Source organism: Neoarius graeffei, chromosome 10 (assembly GCF_027579695.1).
Source record: "Neoarius graeffei isolate fNeoGra1 chromosome 10, fNeoGra1.pri, whole genome shotgun sequence".
In the NCBI taxonomy this organism is placed as follows: Eukaryota; Metazoa; Chordata; class Actinopteri; order Siluriformes; family Ariidae; genus Neoarius; species Neoarius graeffei.
In genome coordinates, this window is record NC_083578.1 from 11,002,491 (window position 1) to 11,025,703 (window position 23,213).

The following is a 23,213-nucleotide window of genomic DNA, read 5'->3' on the forward strand; positions in this document are numbered from 1 at the left end:
TATGACACTATTTTGTGAAAGACCACCACCTACTGGACATGGAGAGCAAAAAACTCCCCTCCCCCAGCCCGAGGCCTTTTACTTCAACTGGTTTTATTCATCACTTTACGGTCAGATAAATAAGGGCTTTTCAAAGTGTGGGGCGCGCCTCCCCTAGGGGGCGCAACGTGAGGAAAAATAAACCAGAATAAGTTACTATTGCGGACATTTAGCGAACTTCAGCTAGCCTTTGCCAGAAACAAAATGGATCGATTTTTAGTACCAAGCGTAAAGCTACAGTGAGTGAGGAGACAGAGTCTGGGCCAAGCAAAAAAAGAAGTTGACCACAATTATTTAAAGTTTGGATTTTCATGGACTGGATCTGAAGATGCTCCACTGCCCCAGTATGTTGTCTGCAAAGAGGTGCTAGCTAACGATGCTATGAGATGTTTAAAACGTGTAAAACAAGATGTTTAAAAAAAAAAAATGTTTAAAATGTGTGAAAGAAAAAAAATTGTGTACAACAACCATTTTTTAAAAATACGAATGGTACATTAAGTATAGCAACAACAAAAATTGTGTGTGTGTGGGGGTGCTGTTTATTTGCTCTCGGGGGGTGGGTGGGGTGGGGCTGACTCTCCCACACTTTGAAAACCCCTGAGATAAATAATTCAAGAACCGCAGGATAGAATTTTCCAACCCACATAAATAAAGATGTTAACCTTATAAACATTCACTGATCAAAGTATAACATGTAGATTTAAATAGCACATGAAGCTCTCTCGTGTTTTATCGATTTTGGAGCTTTTTTCACGTTTCCAGATTTGACAATTAGCTAGGAGTTATTTTTTTTACAGATGCTGTAATTAGCATTAATTAATTAGACTGGTAGATGATGTTAAGATGAAATACAGCAAACTAGTTCAAGTCAGATATTACGGGTTTCTGGCCAGTCTAAAGCCCTCTAGTATTTATGAAGTGTATTCTACTTGCTTTTTGTAATTTTATTTTATTATATATTCCCTGTGCTAAATGAAGAATAAGCAATACCACCTCATGGAGCAGAAACATGTATGAAGTGGGGACGTTCAGACAATCGGCAGAAGACAAACCACTTTTATTTGATGCACCAAAAACCCCCCCCAAAAAAACCCCACACTATTAAAAGGAAACAAAATGTCAAGATTCTTGAACCCTTACTGAACTCTTAAACACTACAAAAAAATTACCAGGCTAAATAAAGCCTAAAGTATAAAATTAAAGGCATGACAAATTACAATTATATCTGCATTTTACCAAAAAAACAAAAATATATAAATTGGGGGAGGGGGAAGTCATGCTTCATGGAATGAATACATCTCAAAACCAGAAACAGGCAACACAAGCAGCTGCTGAGGACATCTCCCCTTTACAGATAGTAGAGTAAATCGTCCAGGTTGATGCTGGGCTCCCTGTGGATGCTCTGACCAACCAGGAAGGCCAATTTGTGGGCGTACTGACACGGTGCAGGAACTCGGACGATCCCCTTCATAGGATGGGTGGCAACCCCCCCAAAAAAAAGGCATATGAGAAAGAGAGAAAAATAAACAAACAAGATCAACTGTGAGCTACTGCTCACTTGCGCATCACCCTGCTCTTGCTTATATCAGAATGCAAGCGATCAAAGGAATAGGACACTTATGAATGTTGACTTCAACAAATAATGAACCCTGAAACAAGTAAAGCGCAGTGTCTCTCGCCAGGGATTTCCAACAGCATCCTGGTAAACTCATTTTGAAATAGCGTCAAAATCCACCCCATGTTTCATAAATACATGCCAGTCAATAAACACTGTGCAACAGACCTGAAAACGGTATAGAACCCCAAGCTGAAGTGCGGTACCAAATGGCTATGACTTGTGGTTGTTGAGAGAAAAAAAAAAAAAAGGGCATTTCGGACAGATGGCGGTAAACCAGTATACCCCCCCCCCCTTTGGAGCTGGGATACAAAGAACTTAATCCATAGTTGAGCAAGATAAACTTCCAAATACACTTGACATTTACCCTCATAGGAAGCTCGGTGTGTACCAACCACTACCAGGCAAAAATTGACCAGCAGTTGAAAACTCATCAGAAATGCCAAACAAATAGTTATGGCTAAACTTTTAACTTTGTATTTACATGGCTTAAGAAAAACAAGAGTCACCAGAAGATGACACCTTCTCCCCCCCACATGAAACCCCACTCCAAAGTCCCCCCCCCCCCCCCCCCCAAGTTAAATTGGTTGCCATGGGGGGGATCCCAAAAGGCACAACTCTGTCAGGTTTCCTAACAGCTTTTGAGTTATGGCTCTGGAAACTAAAACGTTTACAGGCAGGCAGACAGAGCGAGGGCTATATCCCCCCCCATTATATGCCTGGGGAGGGGAATAGATGAAAACTCATAAGCTTGGTCTTCTTGACTTACACATGCCAGCCATTTTGCATAAATAACCAGAAGGCTGCTTATTCGTAGATTCAGATTATGTGACTACATCGGTCTTTTAAGATTACGGTACTCGTCACACTACAAAATAATCCCAATAAAATCTTGACTGAATTGTGTAAGATTATGCAATATTATGGATTCCATTTTAGAATAGACAATGCAGATTTTCGAATAATAAATGTGCAATTAAAGGTAGACTGCCTTTCAGATTCAAGTGTAGGTCATAAAAAACACTTCTCCCTGACACCCAATTATTTTTGTTTAGTGGACCGAAAGCTACTGAACTCAAAATCAGACTTCCAATTTTATTCTTGAAAATAGATCAATTAATGAATTTAGAACCCAAATTATTCGCTATTTTTTCCTGCTTCACCATGACCCAATTCAAGATACTACGTCACACATCACATGATGGGCTTTCCCTGATCACGCAAGGCATTGTGGGATGCAAATTTGAAACAGGAGAGAAAAATGGAGGACGTGAGCGTGCAAATGAAACGTGAAAGACCGACTACAATAACGGAAAGAAAGTGAGAAGACGTTACGTTATATACAAAGGAAAGGAAACGCAGGACCAAACTAATAAATATCGGCGGTCAGCGAGCACCTCGGTGTGATCAGCTGTTCATTTAGCAACAGAATGATGGAATGGTCAGTGCACAGTCAAAGGTAAACCTGCGCATGCACACACACAGACTTCCTCTGTCTGCCTGAAGCGAGCGATTTCATGCACATTATTTGCTTTAATCCGCTCAAATTAAAAAAAACTTCCCAGCCACAGAATGGCCTGATCTTTTGTAAGATATTACAGAAATTAACATACCACAATGACCACATTTCAGAGCGAACGAAATTTCACTGATTTTATGAAATTGAAAGGCCGTCTACTTTTAAAGAAAACGACTACAATCAATGTGTAGAAAGTAAGCTTGTATAAACAAACGCATACGCGGCTTTTACCTGCCAGTTGTAATACATGTGGCAGAGTTTGTAGGTGAGTCTCTGCATGTGGTCTGGTTTGAGGCCGCTGCTGTCGTACACCACGTTGTAGTGAGTGGGGGCGACGCTGCCCAAGCGCACTGCCTGACTCACAATAAAGAAGTCATACCTAACAAAAATCAAACCATCACCATTTAAAGACAACTCAGTTTGAAGTTGGAATCATACTGACCGCCAGACAAAAAGAACGACTAATCAAGTCTAAACGCACCACTCGGGTCGTGTGACTTCAGTATCGACAACCGTCCCGGAAGGAGGGTTGCCCAGTCTGGAGTCGAGGAGAGCGAAGAATCTAGAAGAAATGCGTTTCTTCACCACCACTACAGTCAGTTTGGGCCTGTACACAGAAACAGTAACAGCTGAGAGCAACCCCAAGAGTGTGTCTGTGTGTGTGTTACTGAGATGTGTCAAATCTCACGCGTAATCTTCACCCATGGCCTTGATGGACTGCATGATCTGAGGCACTTCATAGTTGACTACACTGTGCAGCATGCCATCACCCACGCCGTCTCGGTACACAACGATGCGAGACGGCAAACATTTGTTGTATTTGAAGTAGGCCTTCAGTGCAGCTGAGGAAAATAAAAATCACTCCGAGAACTCAAGTTAAATTTACTATAGAACTGAGTAGACTTAATTCACAAGCAAGCAATCAATCCACCTTGGACTGACAGAAACAAAGGAATAATGGCAATGACTAAACTCTAATTCATTCACTTGTTCCTACTTCATGACGACAGTAATCCAGGAGTATAAAACTAATTCATAGACTGCCATGTAACAAGATAATTTATGATCACATTCATCATGGACTGCATCACATACCCTGCAGAGCCACTTTGAGTCCGTCAATGATCTCTTGACCACGATTCTGCAGGACACACTTTGAAAACCACCTGAGAGAAGAAACACCACAAAAATACTGTCATTACAGAGCAGTGCCACATACTTCCAGACCCATTGAGTAAGATTAAGATGACGGTGAAGAGGAAACGCCTTCAGAGGATTCAAGACTAAACTTTGTGATCCTGTCCTTGTTCAGATACAAGGAAATGGAAATGCAGAGGACAACAGCATGAGAGATTAACAAAAAAAAAAAAAAAAAAAATCAGCTGAAGTCTGAGTAAAGAAACCTGAGATATAAGTAGTGGTGTTAAGTCACTGAAATTTCCTTCAGCCTGGGAGTGGAGAAGGGGAAAATATACAAGTTAGACTGATAACGTTTATTCTTTATTGTAGTGGAAACTCAATGCGCAGGCTTACACATGATATATAAGGGTTTAATAAAGGCTTCCTACAGCGTCAACATAAACCACGTTTTAATTACCTGGACATGCCCTGGTTGAGGCTGGCCACCAGCGCACCAATGGATCTCTTTCCTGCAGTAGTGTCGTGGTAGCAGTCGATACCCACGATCATCAGATGCTTCAACTAAAAGAGCAAGAGAAGTCACAGGAGTTAACAGAATAATATTAGGGTTCGAGACATTACTGTCTACTAGTTACAAGATCAGATACGCTTTTAGCAACCAGTCATTTTCTTATATTTCCAGTTACATGAAAAAGCACCCAGCACATGACCAGAACCATACCGGGATCTCGACGCTCCACAACTCTCCTCCCATTTTGCAGTTCATCTGCAGGGCGATCTTTGTGGCTATGGTCATGAGGGCCTGAGGTCTACTGAGGGTGCGTGCCACCACACATTGGCTTGGAGTGGGACAGTCCACACACAGGTACTTCTTCACACAATCATATTTATCCTTACGGTTGGTGGGCAGGATCACAACCACCTTACATGTACAAAGATTTATATATAAAGCAAATGCTTCAGAACATCACTGCAGTTTCACAACAACTAGTAATGGTAAATCTATAGACCAAGGCTGTTAATCTTAACATTACACTGCTATATGGTTCGCCCCCCTAAAAGTTAAACTGCCACAGGAATCAAATAATATCACATACCACAAAAGGTGAAACCAACCGAAGAAAGAAATTACTTAAACTGAGAAAAAAAAAAAAAAAAATCAATAATGTATATCCTTGATAAACATTCAGTTAATAATTCTCATAAACAGCAATAAATCAGTTTAATTTTTACTTATTTACAAGGAGATTACATACCAGTTTTATTTTCACTTTATCAAAACCTTGCGTATCAGCCAATACCCACCTGACCTTTAATCTCTACTAAAATATTTTTTCCTGAAGCAGTCACTTCACTGTTAAACATTCACACAAAAAACCTGCATAATTATAATAAAAATCAATCCTAGCATAAGAAAACATCTTTATATGTAGATATTTCCAGTTCCAAAAAGCAATTCCTTTTCTAAATCCAACTACACTCTTTACCATTTGTTATGAATTACCATCTGGCGTTTTCTACAAAAGTCAATAGTATTGGATTGGTGCTCTCTCCATTACTTACCCATGGTAATGGGCGCTTTCTTTTTTAAAAATAAAGCCCTTTCAACATGGTTACCGTCAATCCCAATGTACACATTGATCTTCTAAAATCATACAAAGATAAACTGTCAAAAAGGTTATGAAAGGCATGTACGGACAACCTTGTCTAAACATTGGGACCATATTGTGGAGGCTAGTTATCTACGTACTTTATTATTCTATCCACATTCACTGGATATGAGCAATCATATGCTCCGATTGGCTACTCTACTACTAGGCTATCAGCTCATATATCGTGAATAGAGAAAAACAAAAATGGCACAGCATGTTGCTGAACCAACCGAAGATGAAATAAAAACTCTACTTGAAAACAAAACCCCAAAAAATACGAAGACCGAGTCATCTATATCCCCCGCCCTATATACCAAGTTAATATAATATTTGTCACATCTTTCAAGTTCTGCTGCAGGAAACCAACCCTACCGCTTTACACTGACCTCAGCAGCCCATGACACAAACCCACCGGACCTTTGGTCCAAGTGAGCTAAATATTAAAATTTCACATTTCTTTGGATCAAAATGCACATATACATTACTTAAATCGACACATATACCAACTTTCAAGACCACACCACTCAGTTTTCAAGTTCTGCTCCGGAAACAAACCTATCCAAGACTAACCTGAGAGACCAAGTCTGAAGTTGTTTCCATGGAAACATGAAAAATTAAAATTTCTCAAATTTCTTAGAATGAAAAGGCACATCTACGTCACCTTGTTAACATGTATACCAAGTTTCAAATCCGTATCACAAATAGTTTTGGATGCGCGCTCCGGAAACGAACATTGCTCTTAGAAACCAAGTCAAAATATATTTTTAGGTAAAAATTTGAAACACTTTTTCCCCCAAAAAATCCAAAATAGCAAAAGGTACCAGTTCACATGTTGCTTGATAAGTTTTATGAAGATATCTTCAGTAGTTTTAAAGATATAGCCTGGAAATAAAAACGTGATCAGACGGACAGCCAGACAGAAATTGTTTCTATATCCGCTAAACTTCATTTGGGCAGAGGATAAAAAGCAACAATATGGAATAATGGCCCGGTCACACCGCCCGAACTTTGCTGGAGCGTTCCTGGAGCGGTGAAAAAAATTCATCACTGCTCGTAACCGTTCACCACCGTTTAACAAAAGTTGGCCCCTGTTAAAGCAACGCCGTATACGCTCGGCCACCGCTGATGTTTCTCGAGGGGCCCTCCTACCACTCCGAAAGTTTTGAGCTGCACAAAATATTGCGAGCGGTGAGGAGGGGGCAATTTTCCGCCCCGGCAAAGTTCACCCCTGCTCCACCAACGCCCAGTCAAAGTTTGGCACCGCTAGAAGCAAGTTCGTGGACGCTTGGGTCCGCTAGGCCAACGCAGAAATCTTGAACGCTGGACCACCGCTGCTTCGCCAGCGGTGCCCGGGCGGCGATTAAACGTTGCACAAACTTCGGTGGAGCGGTTGTAAGCGTTTTACGAGCGGACACGGGGTTGCTGGAACGGTGTCGGGCGTTGAAGCAGCTATCCATGGCGGCGATGAACTTTGGTTTGGCGTTGGTATAGAGGTGTCGGAGCGGGACCAGAATTTGGCTATAAATACAGGGAGAAATGGACCAGGAGCTCATTTGGAATCGAGCTGCCGTTGAGTTCAGACCTCATCTATATCGAATTTGCTCAAAGTTACAGTAAAACTGTATCACCATGGATGCTGAGAGACTTGCTATGATTGGTGCTAAACCAACTTTATACCCCTGCCGAGCCAAAGCCCGCATGCGCAGAACGCCGCTATACCAACGCTTGCGTCACCACTAAACCAACGCTCGCTACCGCTAAACCAACGCTAAAGCAACGCCGGCTTCAGCGGTGCACCGCTAAGCCAACACCCGTGTTTTCGATTTTTTCCCCCATTTTGTGCGCGGTGACGAGCATTGTCGAAATTCGGCCCCCCCCCCCTACCGTTCAAGGAACGCTCCAGCAAAGTTCGGGCGGTGTGACCGGGCCATTAAAAGTATTTGATCGGAAAAACTTGTTTCCCAAGAATTTATTATAGTATTTCTCACTAATTGCTCCTGTCATTTCACCGGTTTGTTTACATTCTAAGCAGAAATTATTTTGTCAGATGTTTTGTATAAAAGTTATCAAAAATTTAACACCAAAAAAAAAAACCTCCTCCGTTTCTCAAAATCCAGTGAACGTGGATAGAATAAAATTATTCCACTCAATCTCATCATACATGGCTTACAGCCAACTCCGTGCTACATGGCTCGTTGGATATCAACTCATGTACAGCTCAATTTTGTGGAATAACTGTTTAGTCTGAATTTCAACCAATCAGCACACGCAATTTTCTATAAAATCACCTATGTATTTATATTAAGGGCTCATATTAATGGTGGTTTCTTACAATCTGCCTTATGCACCATTAAATGAATATTGCATAAGACACAAGGATGAAGTATCCTCGAAACTCTATCAGTTTTCTGGGTTAGGAATAACAATTTACAGTGTCATGATTAAGTCTACCCAGTGTGAAAGACCCACCATCTGAACCTGCTGCCCCACATTCTGCTGCAGAGCTCTCAGCAGAGCCTCCTGTCGGTCATCATACTCAATCCTGGTCAGAGGGGAAAAAAAAAAAAAAAAAAGTGGGAAAATGTGAGAACACTGCACCACACTTATTTACAAGTAGGACATGATCCCTGCTCAGCATCTCTCAGGTCAAAATTAACACACTAGGCACAATGACCACTACAGTCTGATACGAATGAACGAAAGCAAAGCTGCTCAGGAGCTCTGAATTTTAGCTGAAATTCGTGCCCGATTAATCAACTGCAGTTTAATATGGACAATATTAAAACACACACCTGCTTTACCTAACTTAAGTTATTAAAGCATTAAATAAACATTGTAGTGCTACACTCTAGCATCCCTTTCATAATGCTCGCTAGTACACCTGGAGTGAAATTTAAAGGAGCCCAGGAGGCAGTAAGTGTGTTGGCTCACATTCCTGCCCTCTGTACGCGGATACCCATGGGCCCGGACACTTTGTTGAGGGTCTGCAGCAGGGATTGAGCGATGTCAGCGTTACGGCGCGTATAGAACAGCAGCCAGTTCTCGAGAGGCATGCTGCTGATCAGAGGAAGACCTCGCATCTCTTTAGACCAATCTGCAGTCCATGGGTTGTACTCGTACTGGGCGCGCGCACACAAAAAAAGGTGTTAGCAAGGATATGACACATGCACATACAGTTCTGTTCTCCCCCTTACTGTTTTTGGTCCTTGTAGGATCCTCTCAGCAGGAAGAACTCTTCCAGTCAGATTCAGCAGCTTGTTCTCAAAGCTTAGACCCCATGAGCTGAGCACAGACTGAACACTGGCATTCCTGGAAGAGATTCAGCGTGAAAACTTCAGCAAGACCAAGTGTGAACTGGTTTAATGTCTTGGTGCAATTGCACTGCTAGACCACATTCGGCTGTCGTTGATGCTGCATTAGTCATGTGCACAGCATCACGTAGGCTTGCGTACGTTTATTTCTCAAATATTTAACATAGCTACCATTCAATTTAAGAATAGTCAGCAAAACATGTTACCCAGAAGAGTCTCTGAAGTAAATACACAATTATTAGGACGCTACAGACATTTTAAAACACGAGTCTAATTAATTTATTCAAACTCTTTTGCATCTAAAAACGCAGTCAGTTTTAACCATTACTTGCTCATGTGGCCGAGGAATCTGCTGAGGCGATTCTCCCTCTGCTCTGGGGTCAGTCTGGTGTGAGATGAAAGATCCTTCATGATGTTAAAGTCGTTGCGCATCTTATCAGTCAGACCTGAGCACAAGATAAAAGTTGTCAATAATGAATCAGTGTCTGCGTTTCTCCCACCCCTCAGACTGACCTGTGAGGTAGCAGAACTCTGGGATGAGTAGAGCAGGTCCTGGTGGAGGAGCTCCTGCAGGGCCCAGCCTCTTAATGTGACTGACCAGCAGAACCTGGTTCCCATCGGTGATCTGCAGACCGTATTGCTACAAATCCACAAAGAAAAGGATGACAGAAACTGTGTCAACAATGAAATGAGGCTCACATCTAAATGTAGGAAACTCATGCATCATTTATAACCCACCTACCTTCTGGTAGTACTCTTTGAAAGTTACATCAGTGTCTCCTTTCTTAAAGGTGTTGTTGGGCGTTTGGTCCCAAGCAATGTCATCAATCCTGTAGGTCTTGTTGTTATATCTTTAAAATATTTAATAAAGCGTGGATTTAACATAGGGCTGCTCGATATTGGAAAAAACCAATATCACGATTTTTTCAGTAAAAATCGATATCGCGATTTTTAAAACGATATTTATACACCTTTTTTTAAAGCCCCGATCATCAACACCCGAGGCACCGGGCCACATTTTTATAGTACAGGCCTCATAGGCTACCTGTCAACCCTTCCCGTTGTACCCTGAAACGCCTTTTACTTAAACTATTTACTGTGCAAGCCCGTACTGTGCAAGCCCGTACTTTACATAGGTCCTATAGCCTGCACAAGGCTCATGTTCTCCTCACTCAACATTTCCGATCACAGAGGATGGAGCCAGCGCTGGTATTACCAGTGATTACTGCGTAACGTCCACACTGGCTCGTAGCCAGCCAAGGATAAAATCTCTCTCTCACACACACACACTACAACGCAAGCTTGTGTGTTGTTAAGACACCAACATTAAACATGCGCACAATATAGAGACAAGTCCTTAAGAATTAACATACATGAAAATAGGCTTCTCTTCCTTCATCTTCCAAATGTGGACTCCGCTATCTTTTTGGCATGTCAGCATTGAAATACCATTTGCAGAGATATTTCACTCGCCATTAAGAAAAGTAAAAGCAACACATGATTAGGGCTACATGATTAGCAGGGGGACACCGTTTTAAGCGCACGGAATTTTAAAAACAATGTAATTACATCTGAGTCCGTCTACATCGCGCAATAAACCCGTCCTTAGCAGAACCTACTTCAAAGCATGATGCTAGCTGCAGAAGTCAAAATCAAATGAACCCAAGTAAACGGCGGGCAACATTAATAACCAAATTGCCTTACCTTAAAACGCTGCCTTGACCACAGGACGACTCGCAATTATTCCACTTAAATCCACACGGTTTAACACATCTAACACAGCTAGCAAGCTGGATATGTGCTAATATTGTTGTGCTTGTTTTCTTCCGTAGATGCCATTTTTACATTACCCAGTCCCACATCCAAAAATATGATGTAAATATATGTTAATTGTATTATTATAACTATTAGCAAGCAAATCAAACAACATATTAACAAATCAATATATCAAATCACCTGACACGTATGAAAACAGAAGAACTGATTTTTTACTGTTGCGGAGATATCGCGGGAGTAGAATGGATGACGTATGCAAGGCTACGGTGTGCCTTAGGGGACAGAAGGGTTCGTTTTACCTTACTGTCACGTCAATGTTATTGTTGCTTTATTGCCATTGTAGAAATATTGTGCACGTCCCTTTTGACAAATGACAAAAAATCGTTTCATATCGATATTATGAATTTTGATATCGTTTGACACCAATATCGATATCGTGATAAAAATACGATATATTGCACAGCTCTAATTTAACATCAACGTAACAAAAACACTTAAAAGTATTCAAGCACTCAAATACATATGTAGGTTTAACAAAACTGTGTACAAACTTTAACATCCACCAAAACGCATTTAACACTTAAAAAAAAGTTTAGATGATTGGTGCAAAAATGCTACTCGTATTCAGCTTGCTGGGAGAAACACTGGAGTTGGTCAAAATTATTTCTGATATTAACTAGTATGAATATTAGTGTGACTGTCATACAACTTAGTAAATAAATAAATAAATAAATAAATAAAGAGGCAGATGTACTAAGTAGACAGCCTTTTGATTTCATAAAACCGGCAAAATTTAGTTCCCTCTGAAACTTGGTCATTGTGATATACGTTTATTTCTGTAATATCTAAATAAATAAATCCCCACACAACACCCCAGGCCATTCCATGGCTGGGAAGTTATTTAATTTGAGGGAATTCCCTAGCAAATAATGTGCATGAAATTGCCTGCTTCGTGCAGTCAAGCAGACAGGAGGAAGTCCAGTGCACGCATGTGCAGGTTTACCTTTCGGCATCATCGGCTTTGGGTTTTACGGCAGCTGGCATCCAGTGTTGTATTACTGCCATCTACAGGTTTACCTTGACCATTACATCATTGTCCCTAAATGAACAGCTGATCACAACGAGGTGCTTGCTGACCACCGATATTTATTAGTTTGGTCCTGCGTTTCCTTTCCTTCACAACATAACGTCTTCTCGCTTTCCGTTACTGTAGTCGGTCTTCCATGTTTCATCCGTGTCCTCCGTTTTTCTCTCCTGTTTCAAATTTCTATCCTACAATGCCTTGCGTGAACGGGGAAAGCCCACCACGTGATGCATGACAGTCTCTTGTTTTGCGTCAAATAATAGTGGCGAATTTAGGGCCATGTGGCCCTAAATTCATTAATTACTCTCTTTAAAAAAAAAAAAAAAACACAATAAAATTGTAAGTCTGTGATTTGAATTCAGTCGCTTTCAGTCCACTCAGCAAAAATAATTAGGTGTCAGGGAAAATTCTTATGAGCTAAACCTGAAAAATCTGAAAGGCAGTCTACCTTTCATAAATGAGACAGACTTTGTATGTTGTGTGCGGGTTATTACTTGGTGAGAACAATGACTCCAACCAGCTCCTTGGTGCATTTTTCAACAAAGTGCTGGTCTCCATGCTGTCTCAGACTTGCCATAAAGTCGAGAACTGTCTCGCTGCGCAAAACCTTATGGCTCACATCAAGGCACAGCATGACGCTGGACTCGTACTGCAGGATGTTCGTGACAAAGCCAGGCCAGATGGTCAGCCTGCAATGAAGAACACGGGTCAGCGACAACTACTTACTCTTATGTCATGGTATCGGTTTTACACCCTGCTTGCCCAGTGTGTTAAACCTGCAGGAGTAGAGCTCCTGTACACAGACACACCACCAAATACCTGTGCTGAGGGATGTTCAGGGGGTCCTCGGGGTTGTAGTAATGACGACCGATCTGCTGCATGTTGAGAATCTTCAGAATTCTGCATGAATAAATAACTCCAGCTGAACACTTGAGGCAAAGTTAAAAAATAAACAAATAAAGCTGCCAGATTTACTGCTTAACACATTCCTCCCCTCATACCTCCTGAAGATAATGTTGTAGAACTGCAGGCACACAGGAGAGGATGGGGGCAGCTCATTAGTCAGCGTGACTGTAATCTGGACTTTCTCTCCAGATCTGCTCTCCGTCCACAGCACCGTCTCCTAAAGAAACGCTACTACCGTTAGCTACCATATACGACTCGTTTAATTTACCAAAACAGCTAAAGCAATCTCCAAGTAATACAACAGCGTTCTCTCTAGCCTCTGCACATTGTGTACTGTAAGTGATTACCATGGAAAGTATTCAACATGTTTCCTTGTTGCACAAACAGCAGAAACTCCTTTAACCAGAAAATTGTTATTAAAAAAAGAAGCCCAAGGGTAGTTGCTAAATCCCATTTAAAAAAAAAAAAAAAACCCTACCAAGTCGTACGTACATTTAGTGGTATCCATTAGACAGAAACTTAGTATAATTTTTAATGCTAGTCTAGGCTGATAAAACATGGAGTATTCCTTTGTCTGCATGTAACCATTTACAGTGTTATGAAGTCGGTGAGGCAGGAAGAGCATGGTTCCATCAAAGGTCATCGTTTTGCCCAGTAGCTCCTCGTGATCATACAACAGACCAGAGCGCACACGCCGAGACTCCAAGGGAGGTTTAAAGTCCACATGGTACTGATACAGAGCCCACTGGGGCCGAGACAACAGGCGCATAAAGTTCGCCCTGAGCTCAATGGGTGAGCCAGACAATCCTAAAACAAACAAAAAAAAAAACCCCACATCATTCCAAAATAGCTCATGAAGCAAGAGTGAGACAGAAAAAGGCAAATCTGCTTTTGAAAATACATCACTCAAATACACTTTCAACTTAATACTGTATAATTGACACTGAAGAAACTAGGGTGCTCAGTCACATTCGCTCAACTCTTGCTTCTTAGTATAATCTAAGAATAAAATCGCATTTTAATAAAAACACTTAAAAATTAATGCAGCTATACAGGATTACAACACAAATGTACAACATTGACTATAAATACTGTAAGAAAAAAAAAAAATGAATAATTTTTTAAAAATACAAATGAATAATTTTTTAAAAATACATAAACAAGTGAAGTCAGCGCTGACCCGTCTTGGAGTCTTTGACATGTTCCATAAGTTGCCGAGTGTTAACTCCAGAATCATGGAAGTCCCGTCTGCGTCCTCCTCTCTCCCCGAGCTTCACTTGCTGGAAGCCTGCGGAAATCTGGAGTACAGCTGGAGAAACAATTGGACAAAATAAGAGACAGACATCAATATGACTTACTACCATCACGAAAAACTTTTACAAATCAAATACAGCAACATAGCATTAGATTTCAGGAGACGACAGTCGCTTATACGACAAAGGTAAAGCAGTCACAGCTACAGAACAACATAGACTTAGCTAGCAAGCCATGCAGCCATGTTTTACACGGCCAATTCCCAAAACACACTGCCATGAACCCCCAAACACGGCCTATAAATTTTATACTAACCCGTGATAACCAAGATTTTGTGAAATTGTTGTTTTGCTAAGTAATTTTGTGCATTTCTGTGGAGATTTTTGTTGACGGTCAGCGGTTTCCGGGGGCGTGCCTGGCACATGTGCTTTCCATATATGTAAGTTAAACCAAGAATCAAATTTACCGCCAAAAATGGAACGCTCTTTTTGGTCAAACTTCGAAACGAGGCAAAGCAAAATGCTACGACTTTTGAGAGCTTCTCCGGGAAAGGTTTAGAATGAGCAAGTCATGTATTTAGATAAATATCTTTGTGAATTTGACAAACTTTATACTTTCTATGTGCCCACTGCCAAATAATATTGTAGTTTTTAAATGACCTAAGGTAGATGAAACATAAAACTTGTCCCCTTCCTCAGTCACACCGGACTCGGTGCTAGAGAGCCCACTTCCGCGGTCATAAAAGACTGTTCCCATGGTAATGGCATGATAATCACTTTCACTTGGTTTCTCTTGCACCAAGATTTACATTATCTAAAATAGTACTTTCATAAACTACCATCATTATTGATTTTTTTGTACTGTTAACAGTATTTACATTAAATAACTGCAGGAAAATTTCCTTTCATTTGTAACTTAATTTCACTTATTTTTAACTCCTGATTATTGCACTTCACAGAATCAAAATGATTCCTAACATTGTGATCTAACATTTGCATATTTCGTAAAATCAAAATTTGTTAAAGGTATCTACTATTCAGTTGTGTATATATATTTAATATTAATCTTCAGAGTCGGCGGAATCTCATTTGTTCTTTGTTGTATATAGTAAAGGATGTATTCTATGAAATAGGACTTGATTGCAGCAATTTGTATTTTGTTTTTTTTGTCTTAAGTACACTAGAAATTATAATTTAAGGTTTCTTCTTTTATTGCAGGAATTTGTAGATGATTTTATTGATAATTACAGTGCTTTGCAAAGTTCTGGTTAATGAATAAGAAATGGAATTTAAACTTTATTAAGTTAATAAATGTGTTAAATGCCCAATAAAATAACCTCCCCCAAGTTACACATGCTACTTTCAGAAAAACACTCAACCTTCCCAAACCTGGCTAAGTCCCTGCAGAACAAGAGGGTTTTTTTTTTTGTCTTTAGATTAAATAACTTCTTGTGAGGCTGAAGTTCACAATTTAGGAGGGAATATCTGTAACAACAGCCTTATCAACACACCAAAGGGTCAAAAGTCATAAATGCTTCATAGATGCCACCACCTCTTCACTTGTGTAAAAGATGATTATCCTGACAGAAAATAATACAAGTAATAGCTGTGGTCAGCTAAAATGTCTGTGGTAATACTGACAGGATGCAGTGGTAAAGTAAAGCTACCTTCTGCTGTCACCGCTCCCGGGGCCGATTTCTGTCTTCCCCTCCCTACAATCTCTCCTTCAATGGGCGGCGGCCACACAGGTCGAGCTACCTCCTGAGATGGCAGTGGTTGCTGGACATGAACATGTGTCAGAAGGTTTGTATGCAAAAATTCATGCTCAAATAAGATGTCCAAGATCTTGTTCATTTTATATTCAGCAACTAACTACTTACCCATGCTCCACAGCATCATCAATAAATCATTAGGGTCATTAGTTATGACTGATCTTTGCCCCCCCCAAAAAAACCCCCATAACTATTGTATACAATGATATTCAAAAGTCCTTTGTCAGTTTTTAGCCTTTTAATATAGTCAATTGATGCCTTGATAGTTTTAAACCAAGTTATCATACTTTAATATAAATACAGAAGTGATTATAGGAAATTGCGTGCTCTGATTGGTTGAGAAAGTCAGACCATTTCTCCATAACCACCTCGAGCGACTCAGCAATATGGCAGCCAAGCACTGTCACCACAAGTGAGGAATTAGAAAAGAAAGAAAATGCTGTACCTAAAAGCACTAAAGATACTATGAAGTTTGATCTATTCAAAAGGTAAGGTGGAATTGTGATTGTTTTTAAATGGATAAAATCAAAAAGTATTTTATGTGCATCAGCATAGACTTTTGAAGATTGAAAATTTTTGGAATACGATTAAAAAAAAAAAAAAGTCACTGGCGTATTTATACTAAAACAATTATCCACCTCAGGCTCAGTGAATAATAACCTCAACTTTGTCTCAGATATCATTTAAATAATACTGGCTGGCTTTGAGTGGTCCATCAGATATATCCCATTCAGCTAACATGACCTTGAACAAGTTGAAGATGAGTAGCTGAATGGAATACATCTGATGGACCAAGAAAAAAAAAGCCAGCCAATATTATTATAATACATACACATTCTTCATATTGGCATTATTGAAGGCCAACGCTAGCTTACCTGCAACTCGGTGCTGTTAGCACGACAATCTAGTTAGCTTCCAGCTGGCGTAGCAGTAGCATTAGCGCAGGCCAATGCTAGCGTAGTCAAGCCGAATATTATTTTTTCCACTGTGTAATTTATTTGGTTACTTTTAAAATCAAACAAACATCGACAAGTACACACAACAGAGCGACCTGGCAGCCAAAATTCTCTCAAAATCTACTTTTAACAAAGCAAACCTGGCGGCCATGCTTGTTTACAAACTGTCACAGTCACTCGCTAGTGCAAAAGTTTTACTTCCCCTTTGAGTCTCTTTTCCAGTTTTTCAATGTCCATTGGTCTGTTTATCTCTTGTAAATATGCATGAAGAATATATAATGAAGTTTTGGTAGCCTTTCAAGTGTTCAGCGCATCTTTAGTTTGTTTATTTAGTGCTTAAACCTTGCACTGGATTAGCCTCATCATCTCTCTTTCCCGTCCGAAAAAGAAACGATTGTGCGCATGCGCAGCAGAAAAGTTGGACATTGGATCTTTGCATGAACGCTGATGTGTGACATCATGTCTTGACAACGTGCAATATTGCACGCTCATTCTCCATTGGGGAGAGTGGTGTAATACATGGAGGATAAGTGATGTGATAATATTGCATGCCATCAATAAACCCGCTAAAAGGGAATAGAATACATGTTTTTATTCCATGGAAAAAGTGGCCCGTATTTATAATAATTATGGATATTCACTTCACCTTCTATGGAGGAAAGTGGCCTTATGGTTAGAGCAGCAGCTTTGGGACCAAAAGGTCACTGGTTCAACGATCTGGACCAGCAGGAATGGCTGAAGTGCCCTTGAGCAAAGCACTAAACCCCCAACTGCTCCAGGTAGAGATTGTATGTCACTCTGGCTAAAAGCATCTGCTAAATATCCCTAATGTAACATTAATTTTAACCCATAACACCACTTATAATACATAGGGCCAAATTACTCAATTCTGATTGGTCAATCAAGGAGGGCTTTTTTTCCCCTTAACACAGGACCGTATTTCTGAAATACTATTGGCTGCTTGGTTACGGTTACAAAAATTAGCAAATTCTCCTTTTAGATCAAGCACAGTTTTTTTTTTTTTTTTAAAGTTTAGCAATCAGCTTTTGTAAAGAAGTTCCAATAAAATTTTGTAAATCACTTTCAAAATCCTCGTGTCATGATGAAAGACACTTTAAAAACTGATTCAAACGTGCAAGATAGTCTCGCGCCCTGATTGGTTCAGAAAACGTGAACGACAAATGTTGTGAACTTGAATGGCTTCCCAAGTATGAATTTGGCTCTATATATTATAAAAACAAGTAATCATATGGTTCCTTGTAAAATTAAGGATCGATATCACTCGTGATTTCAAAGTTTTGAAATCGCCACTTCGAAATCACTCATGAAATTAATCCTCAATTTTACTCGGCCCCATACGATTGCCTATACTAATATCCATTTGCATCTTTTATATTACACACAATGTTCTTTGCAAAATTAAAGTTTATTGAGTCTGTGATGACATGCCAATGCACTTTTAAGCACATCTGGCCATTCATTTCAGTAAAGAGTCACAATGCTGTCCCTTACCAAACCTTTACTTTATGAATGTACAGCAGGCAAAATTTTTACATTTTAATTTAAAGTGCATATCCTGGACCAATTTCATGTTTTCTTTTTTTTTTTTAATATGAAAGTATGTCCCTTTACACCAGGGGTGGGCAATTATTTTTTCCATGGGGCCACATGAGAAACAGAATTTTGTGGCGGGCCGGACCAAAAGGCTGAACTAAATTCTGCATAATATTAATTGTATTTCTTTATATAAAGCAATAAATAACATTGTTTTTACAAGCTGCTAAGACTGGTAAGAGTATGGAAAAAACGAGGTCGCCTTACAAAAAATGTAATTTATTCAATCAAATTTCCCAAAACAACGGTTAACAAAATGTGAACATTTGTACCTTTTTTCAGTCACATTCACCCCAAAACACAATAAAAGATATCACAATATTGTCTTTCTACTTCAAATATCAAGCAAGATACATCATATTATAATAATGATGCCCACATTTGTAGTCTAATCACCTCATCTGGTGTTTTTCAGTTTTTTTTTATTTGTTCAGTGAGAGAGATCTAGTCTCTGTTGGTCTTTAACGAGTGCATCAAAGTCAGGTTGAATGTCTGAGGTGGAGATGCGAAGCACAGCTGATCAGTCGATTCGGTGTAGGTATCAGATCTACAGATCGGCTCGGGCTCCGGCGCCTGCTGGTGATGTCACACTATGTGATTGGCTGGACCGTTTGAAGGATGACGTACAAGTTTGTGGTTGGTCTGGACAAATTATGGAAGTAGTTATCGCGGGATTAGGTTTTGTGAGATTTCATGTCATGTTCTTGTCGCGCGCATTGCGTTTTTGTTGAACATAACTTCAAAATAAAAGCAATGCACATTCAGTCCATGCATGAGCTAAAATACGTTTATTTTGTAATTTCTAAAATCAACCTTACGCAGGTCGGTCAGAATGAACCAAAGGGCCGGATGTGGCCCGTAAAATGCCCAGGTCTGCTGTACACACTCATCCAGAAGGGTAATTTTGCACAAGGCCATCTGTCTACAGCAGAAAAAAATAAACTATAACAGAATGCGTCTGGAGCCAGATTCGTGACATCACCTGTAGAACCGCCAGCAGGCCGTGCGAGCTTTGCACGGTTTCAATGCACAGCCTGTGTAGACCAAGTGCTCCCATTTCTCTCTCATTGTCCGGTCTTTTGGAAAACGATGAGTACTAATCCCATCAAGATTGGTGTTGCTACACCCTCCTACGATACATCTGTTAACCATTTTAATAATTACGCGATAATGTTGAAGAAACTTGCAGAAAACCACCAGGTCGTTTTCTCATAAACAAACCAGCGCTGACGTAGGATTCAGAGGAAGGCATCCCGCACGTGATGTCACGAAAATCAATGTTTCCCAGGAAATCCAAATGGCAAGTTTTTTCAGAGCAATTCACCTCAAATGGTCTGATTTCAACTGAATTTTTCTGGTATTGTGCAAGGTAAAAAAAAAAAAAAAATTTGCAGAATGTTAGATATTTGACCAAAGTTTAATACAAAATAGAAAAATAGAGTGCTTCGAGGTCAGCGCGAACCCAGCGGCGGCCATATTGGAAGTCAAAGGTCGCTGTGTCAGTGCATTATTGTTGTTGTTCAGCGAAGCAAAAAGGGGTGACAATGCCGAATACGTGCGTCATTGTTGGCTATAGTAGCCGGGGGGGGGGGGGGGGGGGGGGGGGGAAGGGTGGCAAAAGCTTCCACAGACTCCCTAAAGTCGTGACTAACCAGGGAATGGCAGCACAGGAGAAAAGCGAGCGGAGGAGACGACAGTGGCTGGCTGCCATTAACCGATCAAATTTAGGACAACTTGACTGTATCCGGATTTGTTCTGATCACTTTGTGACAGGTACGTTAAATTGTCTTGAATTTCATAGTTACTAAAATAAATGTGATACAAACTATTCTCTTTTCTATGTACTTTCAGCAATGATTAATGGATGTGTGTGTCACATTAGGTAGCTTATGTCTACTGCAGTGCATTGTTGCATCAAATGGCATTTAAGATCTAGGCCTAGTAATGTTTATGTACACATGCTTTAGTTCACAAAATGGACTTGGGTGAAACACTAGATAGTTCACAAGATCGATGTACGTCACATGCGGCAACAAGCTGGGGTCAGCTTTCCATTCCTTCTCACTAACAGTGTATGGATCTACATTCCCAATGAAACGTACCTTCTCAGCATAACGCTCCCGTGCCTGCTTATCCAAACTTTCACAGTAGTGCTCCATGTCTAAATTATTAAAAAATCCAAACTTCTAAGCCCTCTAACGCTAGCCTGGAAAATCCCATGCTGCTTTGCACAATCGTTCCGATCTGAAAAGACAGCATGGAAACTATGGTCTAAAGGCTCACCTGAGTTAGGGAGCCAATCAGAGAGTGGGGAGGGGTGGAAAGACGGTGACGCGTACTACTCGACAAACGGAAGCTTGTAGTTTATTTGGGACTGTTTACGGATCACATTTAACATGGCAGCGAGCGATATGAACCAAGCTAACCAAACCAGCTTCTCTCATATTTGTCTTGCACAAACGGCAGTAATCGTTCGGTGCCATTGTTTTCCTATTTTTGTTTTGCCTTCTCTTTCCTTCTGTTTTTTTTTTTAATTATTTATTTTTATTGTCAAATATCATTGCATACATTGTGTGTGCGCGCGCATATATATAATTATAATAAAACAGTCTGCCAGGGGTTATGGCATGGAAATAATAGTAAAAAAAAATAAAAAATTAACAGCAACAGAAAAATAAATAAAATTACATGAATGCATTGTACAGCACAAAAAGGGAATAAGACTTCACAGCTTTCTTATTAAGAGAACAAGAGATGGACGCTATATAATGATTTACATAAATGGAGAATTCAATTACATTTTGAAATTTTGACTTGTGTATATAATGTTTGGCTAAAATGATGAGGTTAATTAAGTAAAACTCAGAAGTGGCATTCCTGTCTTGAGTAACAAAACCAAAGAGTACATTTTCCCATTTCAAAGCAAAATCAGGGTAGACAGAATCTATAATATATCTTGATAGTTTAGACCAAAAAGTCTTTGTATGAGACCATGACCAAAATAAGTGTTTCTCTGTGATCCCTACAAAAGGTGCAGTTTACATCAATATCTTTTTTAAGTTTCTGTAAATAGTGGTTGGTTGGGTAAAACCTATGTATCAACTTAAAAGAAATCTCTCTGACCTTATTAGTCAAGCAGAATTTATGTGGTAGCAGCCACACTTTATCCCAGCAAATGTCCCCTACATAACTAGACCAGAATGATAAAGGTGGCGCAGTGGTGATTTCTTGTTGGAAAAGTTGACGGATTGTTTTGTTTGAATTCTTATGATTTGAAAAGCAACTTCTTCCAACGTTAGTCTCAGCAACATCACGCACGACAGGGTCATATGACTGACCCTTAAGGCCTCTAAATAAAGAAATTATGCCCGCAGGGATGGCATCAAAAACAACAGAAAAGTCCTTCGGGGTGACCTTCTGTTCTTCGCCTCTTCGTCGCTCTAACTACGTCACCGGGTACAACTGCCATGATTGGCCATGGGCTACGTATACGCCAATGATAGACATTCGCAACGTCCAATAAACGGCCGTTGACAATCGTAAACCACACCTCCCCTACGAGAAATTCAATAGGCGGATTCCAGAACATATTTCACTTGTGATATGGTCTGGTGTTAACCAGACTACTCTAACGCGGAAACGAATCGGTGAATGTATACTCTATGAGCGCTCTGGAGCGAGTGACTTCCATGATGGCCGCGCAGACCGCAGTGTTACTATTTTTAGCATCATCTCGGAGCACTAATTTACCCAAGATGTGCCCTTTAAGGTTCTGAGCTTTTTCCTTGTCTCAACTACTTTCCTAACGTGCACCCAGAAATAGAAATCCATGCTAGAGATTAATATTTGATTAAGATGTGTTTATGTTAATGAGGATGATGATGAGCATCCTTACCGCGCCTGGAGCTACAGGCTCCTGGCCGCGCGCTCTGCCCCGGGCTCGGGCTCTCGCACGTCCGGACATCACGTCTCTTTAATCCAAACCTTTCCAAGCCAATTCCACCGAAACTATAACTGAATAAATAATGTTTATATAGTTTATTTCTCAATGAATACAAACCCGTCCCAATATGTGCAGCTCAAACATCTAAGCACGTGCCACAAACCTTTCAAGCGCGTGCTCAACACCTGCTGCCTGGCGCTGAGGGAACAGTTAGCAACTGTTAGCATTTTTTTTTAACCAAAACTATTTCCAACAACAAAAAGATCATTATTTATTTACCCAAATGTCGAAAATACACAATATCTGACTGACAAGACTAAAAATAAAACATTAGGCTCAAATTCATAGAGAACTTTTCTTAAAGCTCAATAAAATATCTAGTTTTTTTTTTTAAAGTGCTAAACTCGTTGTGAAAATACCTCAAAAAAAAGTTTTAATACACATCTAATGACAAACTTTATCGAAGTGAAGTATTAGTATTTGACAAAGAAATAAAGTTGTGTGTAGGATAATGGTTATGCTAACTTTGGATTATTTATGAGGAGGGATGCTGAGTCATCCAACAAATTAACAAAAAAATATATATATAAATTAACATTAAAAAAAGTTACCGTACTTGGAGAACTTTTAATA

At 40.0% G+C, this 23,213-nt stretch overlaps 1 protein-coding gene across 1 annotated transcript; it reads right to left on the bottom strand.

The window, feature by feature from the left end:
- Positions 1-1,247: 1,247 nt before the first annotated feature.
- Positions 1,248-22,778, bottom strand: piwil1 (piwi-like RNA-mediated gene silencing 1). Its single transcript, XM_060930673.1, has 21 exons — positions 22,744-22,778; positions 22,533-22,651; positions 15,963-16,074; positions 14,223-14,351; positions 13,635-13,849; positions 13,138-13,259; positions 12,956-13,036; positions 12,631-12,825; positions 10,019-10,127; positions 9,790-9,916; positions 9,605-9,722; positions 9,160-9,274; positions 8,897-9,084; positions 8,435-8,507; positions 5,035-5,235; positions 4,771-4,874; positions 4,269-4,339; positions 3,862-4,015; positions 3,655-3,780; positions 3,405-3,552; positions 1,248-1,504 (listed from the first exon to the last, which is right to left on the bottom strand). The coding sequence occupies exons 2-21, from the start codon at positions 22,599-22,601 to the stop codon at positions 1,388-1,390; spliced, it is 2,574 nt and encodes an 857-aa protein (XP_060786656.1). The 5' UTR covers positions 22,602-22,651; positions 22,744-22,778; the 3' UTR covers positions 1,248-1,387.
- Between the last annotated feature and the right edge of the window lie 435 nt (positions 22,779-23,213).

Excerpts from the sequence above, each read along its gene's own strand:
- piwil1 (XM_060930673.1), bottom strand. The coding sequence starts at position 22,601 with ATGTCCGGACGTGCGAGAGCCCGAGCCCGGGGCAGAGCGCGCGGCCAG. Across the intron at positions 5,236-8,434 it reads TGGGGCAGCAGGTTCAGATG|GTGGTTGTGATCCTGCCCAC; the intron begins GTGGGTCTTTCA and ends TGTACATGTAAG. Across the intron at positions 4,340-4,770 it reads CTCAACCAGGGCATGTCCAG|GTGGTTTTCAAAGTGTGTCC; the intron begins GTAATTAAAACG and ends TTCTTCTCTCAG.